Raw genomic sequence first — 21,612 nt, 5'->3', positions numbered from 1 at the left:
ATCACAAATGCAGACATGGTTTTATGTTTACATGGCGCGATGCAACGCACCGCATAAAAAGACAGTAGAAGTCATTATAATCCGTAATTATGTCGCCACTGGATGCAACAAATGCCTCGTTTATAATGGGTTTTAATGTTTTTGTCTCGTCGCTCCGGCCGGCATCATCACAGTATGGTGAGGGGCGTAACATTTCCGTCACACGCTTGAGGTATTCGGCCAATCATAATGCACTGGATAGCTGGCCAATCAGAGCACGCCTCGCTTTTCAGACCGATGAGCTTTGTAAAAATCGACGCGTTTCAGAAAGGCGGGGCATAGAGGAGAAACAATAATGTACAATATGTGGAAAATAATGTGTTTTTTTTAACCTTAAACCGCATAAACACATTTAATTACACCAAATACACAAAATAATGTTCTTTTTAGCAGCATCATATGACCCCTTTAAAACTGTGCTGTCCTCCTTCTATACCTGCTTTATTCCTCGCAGCTACCCGACTACTGAAAATCATTCGTCCACTACCACTGTTACCATGGCAACAAGAGGGGAAATCCATTTCATCAGCCTCTTCGTCACACTCCCTCCTTCCATCCTTTCTCTCTCTCTCTCTCTCTCTCTCTCTCTCATTCCCTTCCTGCCATCGTTTTCTTTATCTCTCTTTGCCATCTCTTGTTATTCTTCTTTCGTCCTGTCTTAGTCAGAGGATAGACAGGCAGCAGAAGATGCAGTGCCTTCCTCAATAAACAAGAGCACAGCTATATGGCATCAAACTGTTATAACTTGTGCTATAGATTCAAACTGTGCTTTGTTTTTGGTTGCATCATGCTGTGTCATCTGTTTTATTGACCGCAGTCTGATATCTTCGTGACACTTTTGTACTATGTACTAGTTATTAATCATTTGCCCTTTGCACATCAGAATGTTTCGCATTGTAACTCTTACGTCCTTTCTATTTAGTTAAGGTATAATTTCAGTTACAGTGATTAAGCTTTTTTTCTTCAAAACTACATTTTTCTGTCTTATAACTTTTACAGCTTGTGTTGAGATCAGGGTGATAGTGGCTTCACTGACATCCTCATGGTAATCCCATGGGGCAGTGGGATAGGCCAGCAGCTACTGGGGACACCAGATGGCCTCAAATTAGAATTGAAATCATGCACACTCACGCACATACACATATTCTCTCTCAGTCTCAACGCATCTTAAACTCTAAATAATAATTGGTTATTTCACTGAGCGCAGCCTTTCGTGGTGATGCTGATGGATGGGAGTATTAATGTAATTATGTTTTAGTGAGTAATCCGAAGGGTTAACTCCATGAGATGATTCCATTAATACACATAATGAATCTCTATAATCAGATCACTGATAAATTAATTCCATTATATTCTTCTAAAGCTGATCGGCCCAACAAATGCTCCTGCTCACAATGGCTGACCAAAAATCACTCCACTTTTAATTAACATTTTGTTTTTAAATTATTATGCCCATCCATCTACTGAAAACGGGCTCCCATAAAAATAAAAAAAAATACTGGTTTGATGCTATTCGAGCATGTTCACCAGTGGATAGTATGATTAATCAGCATTGACTTTGGCTGAACAAGGAAGTCAAGCATATCAAGCTAGTTAGGAATCCTGGTGACCAGCACAGCAGCATCCCAATGCTGAAGACCAGCATCCAAAACACAACATATGCTGGTGACCTGCAATACTTAGCTTGCAATTAGCCTATGGGGATCCCAAAGTGCCAAACCTAGGCTCAGTCATCTCAAGAGACACTGACAGAGTAATTGTTTTACTTTCCAAACACAATCTAGCGTGAGTTACACACACATCTGTAATCCTGTAACACATTACCACCTCAACCGCCACTGTAATCGTGTGTATGTGTGTGTTTATTGAAGGGTTGCCAGTTGCAATTGCTTTTTTAATCTTCTGTCACTCTAATGTCGTGAGACTGAAGATTAAGCTTTTGATTACAGGAGCTCGGGCTGTGTGTGTGAGTGCACAATGACTCTGAGAGGGAGGGTTTCTCTCTTTCTTTTTAGACACACATACACATGCTTTGGGGGAGGGGCAGCTGTGGATATCATCTGTGTTCCTTGTCAGCTCGGTGCAAGAACCTCTGTGCTGTGCTGCACATGCATGCACAGGAGCAAGAGAGCAGAAACAACACATTGCTGCACATCAGCATCAATGCACTTGAATCTGACTAAAAGCCATCAAAATGGTCTGACTGGGGAGGCAGCAGGTAAATAATCTTGTTTTTCTTTTTAAACAATGTCTTTGTGAGTGTTTGGGAGCAAGAGGAAGTCGTTTTTAGCTGGCTTCCTGAGTGATTCCACTAGTTGATGGGCGGAGCGAGAGGAAGGCTGTCAGCTGGGGTGGTGTGTGTGTGTATGTGTGGGTGCCAGAGTGTCAGAACAAGGAGTGTATGTGTGCTACTGTTACATACAGCTCTTGTGTCATTGAAGATTAGGCTGTACACACATTGAGAAGGTGAGTGGAAAATCTTTTCATGAGCTCATTTCCATCAGAAAGATCAGAATGAGGTTGGTGTGTGCAGATAGAAAAGCATGAAGATGTGTCAGTGGGGCAAGCTGTCTAAATGAAATCATGTTTTATTTGGAAAAAAATTACTGTTTTATTATATATGTGTGTGTTTACTTGTGTTTTCAGTGTATAACTGCACAAGATTATTGTCAGTTTTTTCCTACTGTATGGATGAGTGTGTTTGTTCTATCTGACTAGTCTTGCATGGACGCAAGGGTTGTCCACAGCCGTTGCATGTGTACCAAGTCTAAATCAGTCTTAAATAGCTCTGAAGACGGATATGTTTGCTTGTTATTTACCAGATGATGTGTTTGTTAGCACGTAGCGTGGATTTGTGATTTACGTGGTGCAATGTAGTGCAGAAATGCCTTTAATGGTCAGGTGTGCGTATGAGGATCAGCGAGCATCTGTTTGGGGTAAATGCTGCCGGAGATGGGGGGATGAAAGTGGAGGAGAGCATGGGGGAGGGGAGGGAGAAGATGCTGGAGAGAGAAGAGAGTGATGGAGAAATGGCAGAAGAAGAGAGGGGGTTGAATATTTAAGAGGAATCCCCCAGGAGTCCCCAGAGTATTGTGATGATGACTCTAGAACAGTGCTGTTCTTGCAGGAGGTTCCGCTCAACAGTATGGCAGGCTTAGCTCTGGTTAGCTCTCAACATATATCTTGATTGAGTACATTAAACAGTGTTCACTGTATGGAATGAGTCTTGTTAGTGCATATAATCAAAGGAATTAGCCTTTCTAGTCTGAATGCATTAGTAGTATTTTGTTAGCACAGGATAGATGAGATACATACTGAACTTATGTGTCATACTTGATGCTTCTTGGTTTGGTGGGTCTTTATTTAATTAGTTTTTTTTCTTTATTAAGTCAGTTTACATGTCACAAACACATCTTATGAAATGTTGACCCTTTATCATGACGATAGCCAGTAGTTTAGTTAAGTTAAGTTAAGTTAAGTTAAGATAGTAGTCAGGCCATTAGATTTGTATTTGCCCTGCCCAAACTTTATTGGCCACACCAGTATATATGTTGTAAATTTTGTAATGTAACTCCAAGAAAACTTGGCATTTATGCACAAATGTTCAGTTGAAAACAATTGTTAATGGTGCAAAATATGATCATTTTAAGACTGGTAAATGTCATACTGTACATACTCAATAACTGAACAATATTAGTCATCTTGACAAATATATAAAGCTATATTAGTTACATTCAAATAATCAGAATTCACAGCAAACAAAGTTCATACATCACACAAAACCAATATTTTAATTAAAAATATATTTATTTATCCATGTATTAATTAGTTTACGTGTGTGTGTGTGTGTGTATGGGAACACTAAGTGTTTTCCCTCAATAAACTCCTAATTACTGCTTATTGATAGTAAATAGTTGTTGTAGTAGATTACTTTAGGTATGGGGTAGGATTAAGGGATCTAAAATATGGCTGTGCAGAGTAAGCCATTAATATTTGCTTTACAAGTACTAATTAACTAACAATATTCTAGTTACACATTTAAAATATGTATTATATATTCCATATGGTTCATTCTGTGTCAGCTTAACCAGAGGTCCCCGGATACATTTTTTGATTTTGTTAATATTTTTTCTGAAGAAAGATAAACATGTATAGTGATGAAAGTCAAAATTTCAGATGTCATGGATCAATATTTACTGAGTAATCCACTATTTTGTAGAGGTGGGTCAAACTGGCAATTTTCACCTGAGATTCAGAGCCAAATTACAGGGGGTTAAAATTTCTTCAGAAAGATGGCAGCATCATAATTTTACTTTTACACAGAGATGGGTAGGTCTGTTAGTAAAATCTAGTGACTTTAGCAATCTTTGTTGCATTATATGTCAACGGTGACCATACAAAAATGGGGAAAGAGCACTTTTCAAGTTTTTCTCCAAAGTTTGCATGCCTCTAACTCAAGAAGTATTAAAAATATCTTAATGCCCTTTAGATATTGGGTCTTAACAAACTTTCCTTTTGGCATCTTCATTTCTAAGGCCCTATATGGTTCGGTTCCAGAGATATTGGAATTTCAATGTGGCTCCATGAGTAAATTGTTCAATTGTACACATTTTCAGTGGTCAAAAACCAAATGTGGGTCAATTTCCATAAATATGATACTTCTTTTCATTTAAAGAGGAATGTCTGAATGTCTGAAGAACAAATAATGTTGAAACTAGAAATGTATCTCGTTTCTTTCTGTCAAAACAACTGCATTGAACATACCAGTCTGAGTGCCATAAATATTATTTTTCCAAAGTTTGCTTGCCTATAACTCAAGAAGTATTAAACATATTGCAATATGATTTTAGATTTTAGTTCTTAATAAACATTTCTTTTTGAATCCTCATTTTCAAGTCCCTATTTAATTCAGTCCCAGGGATATGGGGATCTCAATGACGCGTCATGTCCAGATTGTTGAATATTACCCATTTTCAGTGGTCAAAAACCAAATGTTGATCTCTGACCCTGAGCCATCCTTATTGTTGAGCCCTGTGTTTATGATACACTCTTCTAAAGTATGTGTCTGTTTAATTTTGTAAAGAATAAGAGCATTACTATGGATAAGTGTTTTTGTACAAAGAGAAAGAATAGGGAGTGGAGAGGTCCTTGAATAGATGTGAATAATATAAGAGCAACCCCAGCACACATCTTACAGTTCACTGTTCGGAGTGGGTGGATCTGGTGCTGTCTGGAGTGTGTGTATTGGTGCGGGTGTGTGTATAAGTATGAACAGCTGTGAGAGACAAAGGTCTTTGTTAAAAGCCAAACAAAATTTCTTCCATCTATAATTTTTTCACTCTTTCCTGAGAAGCATAGCCAAACTCTTTCATCCTTTTACTCCATTCTAAGAGAGACAGTGAGTGAATATGTGGAGAGAGTATTCTCATGAAGGAGAAAATGACTTCATGCTCTGTTTGTAGACTCAACCGCTCTGGCTAATACTAACACCAGGCATCTTTTCTCCACCTAATTTCAGACTAGAGCTGAAAGTTGTTTGATGTCATGTTTTTATATGAGTGTGTGCCTGTGTGTGCTACTTTGGGGACAAAAACCAGACAAAATCTCATTATGTGGACCTCCTTACAAGTAAATATTATTAAAATTATTTAATTTCTGATATACTGTATATTAAATATAAAAATATAATACAAATATAAACTAACTTGTTTACTTTATATAAAAAACTATAAAGTTTTGTTTGTAATATGAAATTGTGTGTACTGCATTACATTACATCTTCAGTGAAACTGAAACTCTGAATTGTGTGATTAAAGTGACATGGCGATGGAAAAGCCTTGTATTTATTGATAAGGGGACACCAAGAACTCTGTGTGAGAGTACATTTTAGTATATACACATGACTTTGTTGAAAGTAGAGAATACAGCCCCGGATGTTTGGAATATTGTTAACTCTCCGGGAACCTTGGGTGTTGTGATGAAAGTCAAAATTTCAGATGTCATGGATCAATATTTACTGAGTAATCCACTATTTTGTAGAGGTGGGTCAAACTGGCAATTTTCACCTGAGATTCAGAGCCAAATTACAGGGGGTTAAAATTTCTTCAGAAAGATGGCAGCATCATAATTTTACTTTTACACAGAGATGGGTAGGTCTGTTAGTAAAATCTAGTGACTTTAGCAATCTTTGTTGCATTATATGTCAACGGTGACCATACAAAAATGGGGAAAGAGCACTTTTCAAGTTTTTCTCCAAAGTTTGCATGCCTCTAACTCAAGAAGTATTAAAAATATCTTAATGCCCTTTAGATATTGGGTCTTAACAAACTTTCCTTTTGGCATCTTCATTTCTAAGGCCCTATATGGTTCGGTTCCAGAGATATTGGAATTTCAATGTGGCTCCATGAGTAAATTGTTCAATTGTACACATTTTCAGTGGTCAAAAACCAAATGTGGGTCAATTTCCATAAATATGATACTTCTTTTCATTTAAAGAGGAATGTCTGAATGTCTGAAGAACAAATAATGTTGAAACTAGAAATGTATCTCGTTTCTTTCTGTCAAAACAACTGCATTGAACATACCAGTCTGAGTGCCATAAATATTATTTTTCCAAAGTTTGCTTGCCTATAACTCAAGAAGTATTAAACATATTGCAATATGATTTTAGATTTTAGTTCTTAATAAACATTTCTTTTTGAATCCTCATTTTCAAGTCCCTATTTAATTCAGTCCCAGGGATATGGGGATCTCAATGACGCGTCATGTCCAGATTGTTGAATATTACCCATTTTCAGTGGTCAAAAACCAAATGTTGATCTCTGACCCTGAGCCATCCTTATTGTTGAGCCCTGTGTTTATGATACACTCTTCTAAAGTATGTGTCTGTTTAATTTTGTAAAGAATAAGAGCATTACTATGGATAAGTGTTTTTGTACAAAGAGAAAGAATAGGGAGTGGAGAGGTCCTTGAATAGATGTGAATAATATAAGAGCAACCCCAGCACACATCTTACAGTTCACTGTTCGGAGTGGGTGGATCTGGTGCTGTCTGGAGTGTGTGTATTGGTGCGGGTGTGTGTATAAGTATGAACAGCTGTGAGAGACAAAGGTCTTTGTTAAAAGCCAAACAAAATTTCTTCCATTTATAATTTTTTCACTCTTTCCTGAGAAGCATAGCCAAACTCTTTCATCCTTTTACTCCATTCTAAGAGAGACAGTGAGTGAATATGTGGAGAGAGTATTCTCATGAAGGAGAAAATGACTTCATGCTCTGTTTGTAGACTCAACCGCTCTGGCTAATACTAACACCAGGCATCTTTTCTCCACCTAATTTCAGACTAGAGCTGAAAGTTGTTTGATGTCATGTTTTTATATGAGTGTGTGCCTGTGTGTGCTACTTTGGGGACAAAAACCAGACAAAATCTCATTATGTGGACCTCCTTACAAGTAAATATTATTAAAATTATTTAATTTCTGATATACTGTATATTAAATATAAAAATATAATACAAATATAAACTAACTTGTTTACTTTATATAAAAAACTATAAAGTTTTGTTTGTAATATGAAATTGTGTGTACTGCATTACATTACATCTTCAGTGAAACTGAAACTCTGAATTGTGTGATTAAAGTGACATGGCGATGGAAAAGCCTTGTATTTATTGATAAGGGGACACCAAGAACTCTGTGTGAGAGTACATTTTAGTATATACACATGACTTTGTTGAAAGTAGAGAATACAGCCCCGGATGTTTGGAATATTGTTAACTCTCCGGGAACCTTGGGTGTTGCTCTTGGCTAAGTGGCAGATTCTGCAGGAAGTAATTTTAACCCACTGTACCCACAAGCTTCTGTTTCATTAAAAAACACATGTCTTGATAATCCCAAATGATCTCATCAATTTTCATTTAGATTAAGAATGTTTTATTACCTTTTTGAATATTGTATGAGGGTTAGCCTATCGCTAAATTAATGAAGAATTGCCTGTATAGCATTCCTAACTCATAACACGTGAGGGGAGGCTAGTCTTATGTTTATAAGACTGAATCTTACATGAGAACAGACTGTTTTTTACAGTCTGATAAGGCAGCCGAACACCACAGGAAACAAACCATGGAACAATACTTTTTTTTAAACTGATATTTCAGAGTCAGAGACATTTCATATTTAAACGTGAAGGGTGGTAGCTTGTGTCAAATTTACGTGGGAGGTTTTTGAGACTGTCTGCAGGATGTGCTGATTGAATCTCCAGTGTGTGGCAGTCGGCATCAGAGAAACGGTGTGACAGGCATGGTTTGAGTCTTGAGATCTGGTGTCAGGGTCAGTGACTACTAGGGGACCCCTAGAGTGAAACCAGAAAAGCATTATAAATCTGTCTCTCTCTTCACTCACACACAGACACACACTCTCTGTACCATATGGGGCTCAGTGGATAAATTATTAAACTGACTAGTGTCTGCTGAGGCCTGGGGAGAATGTTGCAACATAGGCTCATTGGAAAAATGTGCCTCTATCTTCATTGTTTTAAAACTCCAAAAACGTACCTATACAGACAATTCACTGCTGTTTTCAGCTGAAATGAAAACTAGTAGCAGTAAAATGCCATGAATTTTTATAACTTTTTATATAAATTAATAAAGACTTATTTTACTAAAATGTGATCTTAAAACTTTGTTAGTCCATGATTTGTAAACTCCATACATATGGCTTATGTGACTTAGTAAACTTGATCAGTTGCTCAGCTGGAACAGTGTTGCCCTTATGATACGGAGTATGATTCCAGTGAAACACGAGTCACAATAAAAGAACTTAAAATTTTTTGTAGAAACTTCTTACACACACACACACACACACACACACACACATACATATGCTTTTGAAGAGAAGCACGTATGTGTGTTTTATCTCAATTTGGTGCAATGTCAACATGACAAAAATTGACCCTGTTTACGTTCTTAATGCACATTCTCGGCTTTATTGTGCTTTATGCATGTTTTTCCTGTAGAAAGTTTGTTTTTATAATCTTTCATCAAAATCACTTGTTATTTAGGCCATGCAGACTATTGGATGATTTTAAACAATAGATAAATAGCTCAGCATTTTTAAAAACATGCATTTATTGAAGTATGCCCACTTTTCACAATTCACCAATTCACAATGAATAAAATCAAGGACTGTTCTACATTCCTTCTTGTTGAATATCCTGTTTCTCATGGAAATGTGCCACATTACAGAAGTAAAATAGGTTATGAACACAATTACCATTGAATGTAACATTGGTGGTGGGGTTGGCCATGCAACAGTTGCACACATTTGAAAACTTCTTAAACCAACCTAAGATTGTTTTCAGATGGTCTTATATGGTTTAATGAGGTTTTATTGGTTTAAGATGGTCTCTCTACCTGACCAAGCTGGTTTTCAGCTCAAAACTCCTCTGAAACCAGCCAACAGACCAACTAAGACCAGCAAGCCAGCTTAAGATGATTTCAAGTTGGCATGAAATGGAAATTCACCATACGTTTTTTCTTAATGTGATTGATTGATCTCATCGTGACCTTGACCTGGTCCGTGACCTTTTTTTAAGAAAATATTATAACAGGTGAAACCTGATTTCTCTGATAACATATGCCAGACTTCTCCAATTATTTAGTCCGCTTAAACTCTGCCCTTTCTTACAATTGACTGCAAGCTCGCATTCAGATTTTCCTCCATCCAATCAACAACCAATGGATCGAACCAAGTCCTTACCATACATTTTTTTCCTTTTGATAATCTGTTTCATTCATACACATCACAATACTGAAGAATAATTTGTCCATTACATCATGACTTAAAGTGTTTTTTTAGCTGTGTTATAGAAAAAAATTATGCATGAGTTGAATAAGTTTAAGAAAAACATTAGAGACATTAGAGACATTAAGATTATTAGTTTTTTCTTTGTTGTCGTAATATATGTTGTCAAGAGACAGCCAAACCATTTAATAAAAAATTTAAATATGCCTTTACACAAGCAATGTGCTGGTGGCTTTGTCCTGTGAATAGGTGGATAAGTGACTGGTGTTTTATATTAAAATGTGAGACAGTCCTCTAGTTCCTCATTCCTGCGAGTGTTCCTGCGAGCAAAAACAAAGTATTACAGCAATAGGGTGACTCAGTTCCTAGTAGTTCCTACCAACTTTCAGTAGTTCCTACCAACACCATATGGAACAAAGTTCTTTTTAACACTGCTGTATCTTTAAAAAAAAATCATAGCGATCAACTGAATGTGTTATCATCGCACTTAAGTCAGTTGTTCAGTTGTTTTTCTTCTGATAGTGCAGGCTTGGCATTTGTATAGGTGCATAAGATAAACTTCAGTCAGGTCTGGAATGTTTCTCAGTGCAAACAGACTGGGAAAGGTGTGACATACTAAACCCCTCGACCAGCACATGCACACACACACACACACACACACACACACTTGCACATGCACACAAACTTGCACAAGGCCTTGAGCTGCAGCCGGAATATAGAACATATGGACTCTAACTGCATGGCTTCCTTTCTCAACAGAGGCTGAAGACACACCACAGGAGGTCAGCTCACATTTGAAGACCAACGAAATAGGCAGAAGGTGAAAAGAGTCGAAAATAAGGTGAGAACCAGAAAGAAAATATGTAAAGAGAAAAAAAGGAGAAACAAACACTACTAACACCCACTGTATGCAGTGCTAAAAAATATGTCATAGTTTACTAGTGTAACAGAGTGTTACTTGCTATCAGACAGCTGCGCTAATAAGTTTGTGGGTGGGAGTGTGTGAACCATTAGTGGGTTTATCAATAATAATGCCATCTTTCAAATTTCACATCACAGTGTTTTTTTTGCGGTAAGGCAGAGGGCATCCATTTTCACATGTCACAGTTCTTCTTTAGAATGTTCCATTTAGAGGAAGATTTTCTGCCCAGGGAGACTCAATATTACACCTCGATCATTCTTGTTGTGTTGCATTATAACAGACTCTTCAAACGCCCCCTGCAGTGGCACTTCCATTTCCCTGCTGGCTTTCCTGCCCCTGTAGAAATGTGGCAGAGTTGGGTAAATGGCACACATATGGCCCTCTCTCTGGGGATACAGATTAAATGAGCTCCTCCTGTACTTCTTCAAATATATACATGCTGTTTTATAGACCTCTGACAGATCAGTTTTGTGATGGACAAATCAATAGAGATATTTTTTTGAAGTCAAAGAAAGTACTTGAAGTTACAAACAGTGAAGACTGGCTGATGCATAGCTGTGATCGGCTCACTAAATTTTCAATGTCAAGGACCCCCAAATATGATGATCCCCTTGCAATGGACTCTCTTCCTAAAATATAAAGGCCGCCATTTATTTTTAACGTGTGAACAACTTCTGTTGTGCGCTCCTTATTTGGGAGTCACATTCACAGTCTTCGCGGTCAAAAGTGACTGGACACCTGAAATGTAACTTTTTTTTTCTTCAGTAAAATCAATCTAATATATTTTTGTTCAATAATATGTTTTCCTTTTTCTTGTGTATTTTCAGAGAATTGTATGATACTAATTAATATTTATGCAATAATTATGATAACATTTCCCCATTGAAAATAGTAAAAAAAATTGTACAATTATTTTTCAATTAATGCAGTATTTCAGATTAAAATAGAGACTAGTCTTTTAAAATCTAATTTTTGAAGGCAGAATAGCACCTCCTGGTGAGAGCAAAAAACAAAAGAAAAACCTGTAATTTTGTGGTGTAACCACTAGATTCCTGTAAAAAACTCTATAGAGAGGCTTGTGAATTCCCTAGTTGTTTTTATACATAATTGTTTACTTTTATTAGGTTGTGGATTTAAATGTATATTAAGGCATTCTCAAAGACTACTTTTTGTCAAGGTTTATATTTTTTTGTTGTTTTAAATGTTGATTTGAAGTGTAGGTTTTTGCATTATCATTACTACATTCAAACCTGAAAACAGTAAGCATTTTGTTACACAAAACATAAAAATTCTATAAAAATGTAACAAAGATTTACATGAATGCTTTATCAGAGCTTAATCCTTCTGGATCTGATCTGATTTTAACCTCTTATTTAAGTCTTCTGACTCATTTTAGCTATATGGTTATAGCCATACCAATTAATTTGAGTATGTATAATTCTGTATGTGTGTGTCTGTGAGTGTAAGTAAGTGTGTGTGACTGGATGTATCTGTTTTACACTCTTGATGTTTTAGAGTGTAACCCCTTCCTTGCTGTCCACTTTTTTTTTACTGCATTGTAGTTGAATTATTGATTTTATTTTACATAGTTGCAGTGTTACAGTCACCAGTTCATAGGTGTGTGTGTGTGTGTGTGTGTCAGCGCGTGTGTGAGTTGGTGTATTGAATTTGCACTCTAAATGTTTTAGAGTTTCACCCCTCCATTGCTGTGCAATTATCTTCTGCATTGTGGGGGATTTGTAGATTGTACACACAAAACATTTCTGTATTTTTTCCCCCCATTTCCCATTTATTTCCAATAGTCGATATTTGACCGAAGACCATGAGTGTGACTATTTTTTTACGACCACTTAGCTTTTTCGAATCATGCCCTCAATTGTTTTTTGTGTTCACATACCAAGTGCCATAAAAGTCACAAAGCGTCATACCATTCTGGTGAAGCTACGATTTAAAAAATTCTAAATGTAAAATTCTCCAGTCAGAGTTGACCGAAGAGCGCTCAAGGGTTAAACATGGTTTTATAAAGAAGAGCTGACATGTACTGATATAAATGCCATTTATATTATACTTTTATATTTTTATATTGTACTTAATTAACCATTGTACTAATGCAAATTATAATAATATAATCAAGAAAATATTTACCTTGTATTAAATTGACAACAAATCTTGTTTTTTTGCACTAAATAGAGTAATATTAGATAATACTGAAAAATATATATATTTTCAATCTAATTCATTTTTATTGAGAGAATAGAACATTTTATGGAGATTTTTTTTCACAAAATGACATGCAGATATATTTATTTACTGTTAAAAACTAGAGCTGTTAGTAGAATAAAATTATTGCAATTAATTACATTATTTCTGACATGATTTCTGATTTAGACATTCATTAATATTAAAAGACATTCAATAATTTTTAAAGAAATCTCAAAATAATTTGAAAACTCATATAGTTATCTTTGCTGCAGGAGCACTTAAGCAATTTTTTAAAATATAATCTGTAAAATATTTCATTTGTATTAAGTTTACAGCACATCTAGTTTTTTTCCACCCACTATTAGAGTTATATTAGTTGTATATGAAGAAACTGAAGAAACGTTTTTATTTTTTATAGAGAATAGAGAATGTATTATTCTTATTTTTTTCACAAAAGGAAATGCAGATATATTTATTTCCTGCTATAAACTGTGGCTGTTCATAGAAAAAAAAATTAAAAATTAACTTTGTCAAATAAAAAAAAATATATATATATATATATTTTTTCATTGACCCCCAGCCTCCAGTTTGAAAGCCCCTGGGTTAGACCACTTTGAGAGTGTTGCAGTAAAGGGTTAACTGGCGGTAGATGTCTCTAGCTCATCATGTTCTACACTGACTGTATATCAGCAGGCTCCACACTCTTAAACTTACTGGCACTATTCTCTTTCCTATCACTGACATTCTCCTTTGGTCTCCTGTGTCTTAATCCCCCCTCTCGCTGACCCCCTATAAGGTAAAGTTCTGAGCTCCCGGAAGACGAATAGAGACTGCAATCTAAAATGGCTTTTAAACATAGACTCCATGCTGGATTTGTGTTGATGTTCCTTGTCTGGCTGTAAATGTCTCTTTAGGCCTAATTTACAGAGGTAGGCAGTGTGCTGAAGAGTTCAGTGTCTCTGAACTCTTCAGATGTATGGGGTCCCCGGTCTAAAGTTGCCTTTGGTGAGCTCCATCCTTGATTTTAGGAGTGGAACATTTCATTGCTGTCAGATCGCTCTGTATCTCAGTTGCCTAGCAACTGAGGTCCATAGCAAAGATGCCTGGGATGGTCACTAGGTTTAATGAAACCCGTTTTGCGACCAGGAGCTGAGGATGAAGAGCTGCTCTTTTCAGAAAAATGTTTTTACTGGAGTCTGGATTCTCATTAGAACAGATTTTGTGTAATAAATTTAGTTAAATGTCTTTAACTAAACATAATTGTGTTTATTCCTTTGTTTATCCGATGATGTTATTTTTGGTGGCATACAACGTGATGCATTAACTGTTGAATCATAATGTAATCATATCAGGAAATAGAATTGTAGATGATGTGATCAAAGTGAGGACATGTTCCACAAACATTTGGATGTCAAGATACTGACTACATTTGCAAGCTTTATTAGTTTAAAAGTGGAGAGTCAATAGGCCGTGATGAACTTGTTTCCATCAGGGCAAGTTGGAGTTTCCTCTCATTTTCAATTTCATTAATGGCTAAACCTTGAATATTGAATTAGATTCACATTATAAACACTCAAGGGAAGGTGTGTCTTGTGCAGTAGTAATAGAGGAGTAAATATGTCGGGTAAATTATGCTGGACGTTGTTAAATTATAGTACGTTTCTGCTGTCTTTCATTGAACCTGGTTGGGCTCCATATTCTAGAGTAGTTTAATGAGGTTAGTATGACAGCTGAGAGTCTAGCGACCCTTGCTGTTTGCTCTCAGCAGCAGGGCTTTGTATTTAACCTCACTGTAGGAGAGCCGGCTGAGATGAAAAACTCCGATACACCACAGACCTTTGAGCTCACAGTCATGACAGGTGTGTCACAGTGTGCTATCAATACCCATATGGCAGAGCCACACGAATATGAAAGAAGCACGCAAACGCATTTGATTTTTCTGTCGTGGTGGGGACTATCCATTGATGGGTTTTATATTAAACTAATAATCATTTTCTACCCCCTACTCATATATAGTCATAGGTTACATTCAAATGAAATTACATATCGATGACTGAACAACTGTGAGGGAAGCAAAAAAACAAAAAACAAACAACAGATGTATGTTTTTTTGGTGCTATTAACTGTGTTGTGGCCTTCTGTGAGAGACTTTAAATTACCATGGAGTTTTCAGAGTCTAAATAGCTCAAAGCAGACAATGTGGTAGGAAGTGAGGTACTGTATCAGTGCTTTTGATGCTGTTCTCCAGCATGGGATGATAATATAATGGTGTCCCCACCCTTCTTTTGTCAGCCAGATTCAGACCAACCATGACTAACCAGCCTGAACATTGATTTGTCACTGTACTGCCATATTACTCTAGAGCAAGGATTTCTTAAATTTTTTTGATGGTATTGACCAGCAAATATGATGATTCCCTTCTGAAGGAATCATTGTTTGAGAATATATTACTGTGAAAAAACGAATCTATATGTATGAATATTAAAAATGAACCACCATTCAAAAGTCTGAGGTCAGTTTTTTTTTAAAAATCAGTTTATTAAATAAAAAATGCAGTAACAGTAATTTAAAAGTAACTGTAATATTGTGAAATATTATTTCAATTTAAAATAACCTTTCTATTTGTGTATATTTTAAAATGTACTTATATTTATGGAATCATTCTAATCTTCTAAAAAGTTTAAAAGTCACAGTTATTTGAAATCAAAATTTTTGCAACATTTTAAATGTTTTTACTGTCCCGTTTGATCAGTTAAAAAAAAGAAAAGAAACTCTGTCTCACCCCAATCTTTCGTGTAAGTGTATAGTTTGTGATGAATCTCATGATTTTGAAAGTAGAATGAAAAATTACGCATTTTAACCTGTTTCACTGAATTTTATTTAGTTAGTTATTTTATAATTGTACATAACACCTCCAAATGTTGTCCTGAACCCCAGTTTGAAAACCACTGCATTAGAGAACATATAAACTGTTTTGCTCAAATCAAATTAGTGAAAGTTAATGCACACTGGCACATAACTGAACACATAACTCCTCAGTATCAATTTTCCTGCTAGATTTTAAACATTTATCCATATATATCATGCCAATTATGCTGAACTTGTTCTTCCATGTGTGTTACAGTGTAACAGGCCTGAACCGGCAGCCTCATGGCCACCAACAACACTGCTAGCATTGCTCAGGCCCGCAAACTGGTGGAGCAGCTCAAGATGGAGGCCAATATCGACAGGATAAAGGTAAGACGAATATGAACATATTATTTCATTCAAATGAATCCAATTCACTTGGTTAAATACTGTGAGCATTGTTTGGTGACTGTTTGTGTTTTCATGAATCAACATCAGGTCTCAAAAGCAGCAGCAGATCTGACATCGTACTGCGAAGCCCACGCTAAAGAGGATCCCCTGCTCTCCCCCGTGCCTGCGTCCGAGAACCCCTTTAGGGAGAAGAAGTTCTTCTGTGCCATCCTGTAAGCAGCGCTGCCCAGCCATGGACTCACCTGCTCCCTCTGGGATACACTCATGGACATAAAACTTGTTGATCTTTTACAAGGGCTGGAGAGATGCAGTGGAGAACCCTCAAATTCTCCTGGCTCTCTATGAGCCCCAATTAAAGCAACTGAACTAGTGGCCTCGAGATCCAAAGCTGAGTATAGTTACAAGAATCTGTTGAAATTCAGAAGGGAGTGCAGCAAAAAAACAGGAGTGACTGTCATTGTAGCAGATCAGCCAGGATGTGTTGTGAAAATATTCAAGTATTCAAAGGTTTCCGTGGTTCTGATGAGATATTCAAATATTTGTCTTTATTGATTTTTAGTGGACTGTGATCATTATTCTGATCACTGATCTTAGAGCCCATTGATTATTAAATTGCTTTCTTATTTGTTTGATTCAGAGTTTCGAAAAGCTTCATTTTCCCCATTACTAACTTCAGAAGACATATTGCACATGTGTCGTATGGACCACTTGTATGAGTGGACTTTTATGAGTGTTTTGACTGGATTCATCCATCTCATGTGAGAAAACAACATTTTAAATATTTTTGAAAAAATACTCCTAATTCTCCGTTTTAAACTTCTAAGTGGGGGGAAATCATTGAGTACATATTGAAAGGAAGCTTTAGGAATGTCTCATGTTTAGTTTATCAGAATCCCTGACTCCACTCATCCATCTCCAGGATTCATATACATCCATTTCTCTCACACAGTCAGTTGACTAATATGAAAGGCTATAGGAGTGCCATTTGAAAATAAAATGAAGCAATAAATTATTAATTTTTTAGTAAGTAAAAAATTTTTTTTAAATAAATAATTGGCTTTTCAAATAACAAATAAATAGATGTATTTAGATATTTGTATTTAATTGTTTTTTAAATAAAAAAAATTAAAGGCTTTGTTAAATATAGCAATACAATTATGTATTAATTTAGCAAATTTTCAATAAATAAATAAATATAAAACATTGGCCAAATTGCTCTTCTTTATCCTTTTGCCAGTCAATTTTCTTTCTCCATTTGTCAAAAGATACCATATTAGAACACCATATTTAACAGGACTGAAAATGAGGCTGTGAGGGACAAGTACGGTGCATTCAATGGATTTTCTATTCTGATTAAGGTCTATAAGGTAATAAACCTTTAATTGTATGAATTTAATTTTTAAATGTATTAATAAAACTTATCTAAGAGTCAAACTGACATTTGAATAAAAAGCAAAAATAATGGAAAATGTAAGGAATTAATCTAGTAAATCATTCATGTCTTTACATAGTATGTACTGTGAGCGTAATATGAATCACATGGCCCTCTGGTGCCTGCAGCTGTCTATTTTAATGATCTAAGCCTTATGTGATTTGAGTCTAGTCTTTCACGTGAGTGACTTTACCAAAAATATTATGAATATGCTGTGTGTTGCTTATGTTTGATGTGTTGATAGTCAAGTCAAGTCACCTTCATTTATATAGCGCTTTACAGATTGTGTCAAAGCAGCTTTACAGTGTTAAACAGAAAAAAACGTGTGCTGATAATGCAAAAGGACAATAGAAAACAGTCAGTTCCCTTTCATGGGAACTTCGAACTGCGTCCTCTAGGGGTCGCTATGGGGAACGCCTCGTCGTGACCCGTGTCTGAAGCATACATTGAAAAAACGCTTTAATTTCCTGCATTATAGTCTCCTATACTGGACCTATTAGGTTTGGTTGGTTCTATGGCTTCATAGTGACCATCTTACTGATGGTCCGGTCTAGAGGCTTCTCCGGACAGAGCTCTGACGCAGGAGCCATGGTGGGTGAGTACGATCCATGTCTAAATATATGTATATATAAATATATGTATTTTGCTAATGAACTGGTGGTTGTGTGTATACCCTTCTGCTAGTTTCTTTGCAGTGTTTCCCGGGACCTGTGTGTTTCTGTCTCTTTTCTAGGGTAGGTCCTCGGTGGGCACCCCCGCTGCTGGGTTCAGAAACCGGGTGCTCGTCTTGTAGTGTTTATTTCACTCATCGAGATATGTCCAGAAGGTAAGTAAGCCGGGTTTCGGCTTCATAGATTTTACAATCATGCTGCAGGTCGAGCCCCCTCTCATTGAGAGCTGGGTTTGTGCTCCCTCAGCCAAGGTAAATTACTGCTAGCGTTCCAGCATTGGAACATGCTGTAGGTCGAGCCCCCTTCTCAACTGAGAATTAGGTGTGTGCTCCCACAGCTAAGTAAATTATTGCTAGCTGTTCCAACTTCGGAGCATACTGCAGGTCGAGCCCCCGTCTCGGATTGAGAACTGAGTGTGTTGCTCCCTCAGCTGAATAACTGCTAGCTGTTCCACCATGGGAACATGCTGTAGGTTGAGCTCCCTCTCCATTGAGAGCTGGATGTTGCTCCCTCAGCTACAGGTTTACTGCTAGCCACTTCAGCATTATAGCCGTAGATATAGCGTCTGGGGATACGCTATTTTTATCTATGGGCTGCTCTTTCAGGGTGCCACGAGAACCCCTAACGAGTTGGTGTTTTTTCAATGTATGCTTCAGACACGGGTCACGATGAGGCGTTCCCCATAGCGACCCCTAGAGGACGCAGTGTCTCGTTCCCTACTCATGGAACCATGGTTACATAAGTAACCTGAGACGTTTTTCAGTTATTGTCGGTTCATCGTTGATTCTGTGATGTCATCATACAGCTCAGTTCAGTTCTCTTCAAATAGTGCTTGTGTAATCAAGTCAACAATATTGCCAGAAATTGTGTCCCCAACTAAGCAAGCCGAAGGTGACAAGGAACCAAAACTCCATCGGTGACAGAAATGGAGAAAAAACCTGGCTCAGTCAGGGGGCCAGTTCTCCTCTGGCCAGATGATACCAACACGGTGTGGTTTAATTCCAGGCTGCAACGCAACTCAGATTCAACAGAGGGCTTGTCTGGTTCTCGTGGTCCTGTGCCGATGGCCATCGAGGTGATGAGGTCTTTGCTTGGGATCTGTCTCTGGAGCTCATCTACTAGATATGGTCTCTGCTGACATTCAGGGCTGTAGAGGTCATCTCTAGGTGCTGATCCACCATCTGGCACGGATCCAGGTGACTGCAGTGACCAACTGATCTGATATTGACATACTTTTACAATTTACCCCAACATTTCCTCTTTTTAGGCTTTATCTCTGCTTAATAAGGTCTAGCTTAATCTTTATATATTAATATGCTCTGTTACCCAATGTACTGTAACCGTACACTTCTTTAAAGATTATTAAATTGCTGTGGTATTATCAGTACTGAAGCAGTCAGCAGAGTAGGAGATCTGAATGCGCATCATAAGTCCAAAGAGGCGTGCGTGTGTGATGAGAAACACTTCTTGATGTTTCACTATCAGCAGTCCTGACAGTGGCCATCTGTGCCTCTTATCCACTACACAGCTCTCCTGGGACAATGAGCAGAGAAACAAATTTTTTAATTTAAAGTGTGCGTGCATGAGTTTGCACTGTGCTTGTCATATTAATGCGTGTCGCAGCATTTCGCTCTCTTCAGGTGGTTTATCTGACCAAATGATCAACTGCCCCTTCGCTCATCTTTTCCTTTCTGTTAGTAAGATAACACTTGAGAGGGGTGACATCATGGACACATGACTAGAATAATGTCTCCATGTGTGTTCAGGGTTTAACTAGTCTTAAAAGAAAAGTTTTGACTCTCAAAAAAATTTACTTTAAATCTTTACCTTCACTTCAGGCAAAAAAAAAGGTCAAAGCAGTTATTGAGTTTGAGCCTCTCTGTGATGGTACCACGAGGCGTTGCTCGCTAGCGGATCTCAGACTTCTGGAGGGGATGTAGATTCGTAGTAGTGAGTGGAAGTAGGCGGGTGCTGAGCCTGTGGCTGTTCTATATGCAAGCATCAATGTCTTGAACTTGATGTGAGCCGCAACCGGTAGCCAGTGCACGGAGATAAAGAGAGGTGTAACATGGGCTCTTTTGGGCTCGTTGAAGACCAGTCGTGGCGCTGCATTCTGAATCATTTGTAGAGGTTTGATTGTGCTTGATGGAAGTCCAGCCAGAAGAGCATTGCAGTAGTCCAGCCTAGAAATGACAAGGGCCTGGACAAGAAGTTGTACAGCATGCTCCTTTAGAAAGGGCCTGATCTTTCTGATGTTGTGCAATGCAAACCTACAAGATCGAGCAGTCTTTGCAATGTGGTCTTTGAAGGTCAGCTGGTCATCAAAGATTACACCAAGATTTCTGACAGAAGTTGAGGGGGTAGTTGTAGAAGAACCTAGTTGGATGGTGAAATCATGCTGTAGAGTTGGAGTGGCAGGGAAGACAAGAAGCTCAGTCTTTGCCAGGTTGAGCTGTAGGTGATGTTCTTTCATCCATGCCGAGATGTCCGCCAGGCAGCCTGAGATCCGTGCAGCTACCGTTGGATCATCTGGTTGAAATGAGAGATAGAGCTGTGTGTCATCAGCATAGCAATGGTAGGAGAAGCCATGTGCCTGTATGATGGGACCCAGTGATGTAGTGTATATGTAGAAGAGGAGGGGTCAAAGAACTGATCCTTGTGGAACCCCAGTGACCAGTTGATGTGCTTTGGATAACCCCCCCCCCCAGGACACCCTGAAAGACCTACCAGTGAGATAGGATTCAAACCAGCGAAGTGGAATCCCTGTGATGCCCAGTGATGAGAGTGCAGACAGGAGGATCTGGTGATTGACAGTGTCAAAAGCAGCAGAAAGATCCAGAAGAATAAGGACTGATGATTTGGAATCAGCTTTTGCAATCCGCAAGGCTTCCGTGACTGACAGTAGCGCAGTCTCAGTTGAATGGCCAATCCTGAAACTTGATTGGTTAGTGTCTAGTTTGTTGTTCTGTGAAAGAAACAATACCTGGTTGAAAACAACTATTTTGAGGGTTTTTGCTATGAATGGAAGGAGAGAGACAGGTCTGTAGCTATCTGTAAGTGAAGTGTTTAATGTAGGTTTTTTGAGTAGTGGGGTTACCCGAGCCTGCTTGAATAAAGTGGGGAAAGTGCCTGTGAGGAGTGATGTGTTGATGATATGTGTGAGTGCTGGTAAGAGTGTAGGAGAGACTGCTTGGAGAAGGTGTGAGGGGATTGGGTCTAGAGGGCATGTTGTAGGATGGCTGGAGAGGAGAAGTTTTGATACTTCTGCCTCAGTGAGGGGACAGAAGGTGA

The 21,612-nt window shown here is 37.8% G+C and overlaps 1 protein-coding gene across 6 annotated transcripts; it reads left to right on the top strand.

Moving 5' to 3' along the window:
- Positions 1-2,120: 2,120 nt before the first annotated feature.
- gng2 (guanine nucleotide binding protein (G protein), gamma 2) lies at positions 2,121-16,842 on the top strand. Of its 6 annotated transcripts, none has more exons than XM_016272235.1 (4): positions 2,121-2,257; positions 10,596-10,677; positions 16,085-16,197; positions 16,306-16,842. In XM_016272235.1, exons 3-4 carry the CDS (start codon positions 16,111-16,113, stop codon positions 16,432-16,434), a joined length of 216 nt encoding a protein of 71 aa, XP_016127721.1. In that variant the 5' UTR covers positions 2,121-2,257; positions 10,596-10,677; positions 16,085-16,110; the 3' UTR covers positions 16,435-16,842. The 6 variants fall into 6 exon arrangements, with proteins under 6 accessions (XP_016127721.1, XP_016127722.1, XP_016127725.1 ...); XM_016272236.1 differs by lacking the exon at positions 2,121-2,257 and adding an exon at positions 2,377-2,505 and having other exon boundaries at positions 16,093-16,197; XM_016272234.1 differs by lacking the exon at positions 2,121-2,257 and adding an exon at positions 2,380-2,505.
- Positions 16,843-21,612: the final 4,770 nt, after the last annotated feature.

Source organism: Sinocyclocheilus grahami, unplaced genomic scaffold (assembly GCF_001515645.1).
Source record: "Sinocyclocheilus grahami isolate Dianchi unplaced genomic scaffold, SAMN03320097.WGS_v1.1 scaffold68.1, whole genome shotgun sequence".
Taxonomy (NCBI): Eukaryota; Metazoa; Chordata; class Actinopteri; order Cypriniformes; family Cyprinidae; genus Sinocyclocheilus; species Sinocyclocheilus grahami.
The sequence above is the reverse complement of the archived record's forward strand: the minus strand, read 5'-3'. Positions and strand labels throughout refer to the sequence as shown.

Excerpts from the sequence above, each read along its gene's own strand:
- gng2 (XM_016272235.1), top strand. The coding sequence starts at position 16,111 with ATGGCCACCAACAACACTGCTAGCATTGCTCAGGCCCGCAAACTGGTG. Across the intron at positions 16,198-16,305 it reads CCAATATCGACAGGATAAAG|GTCTCAAAAGCAGCAGCAGA; the intron begins GTAAGACGAATA and ends AATCAACATCAG.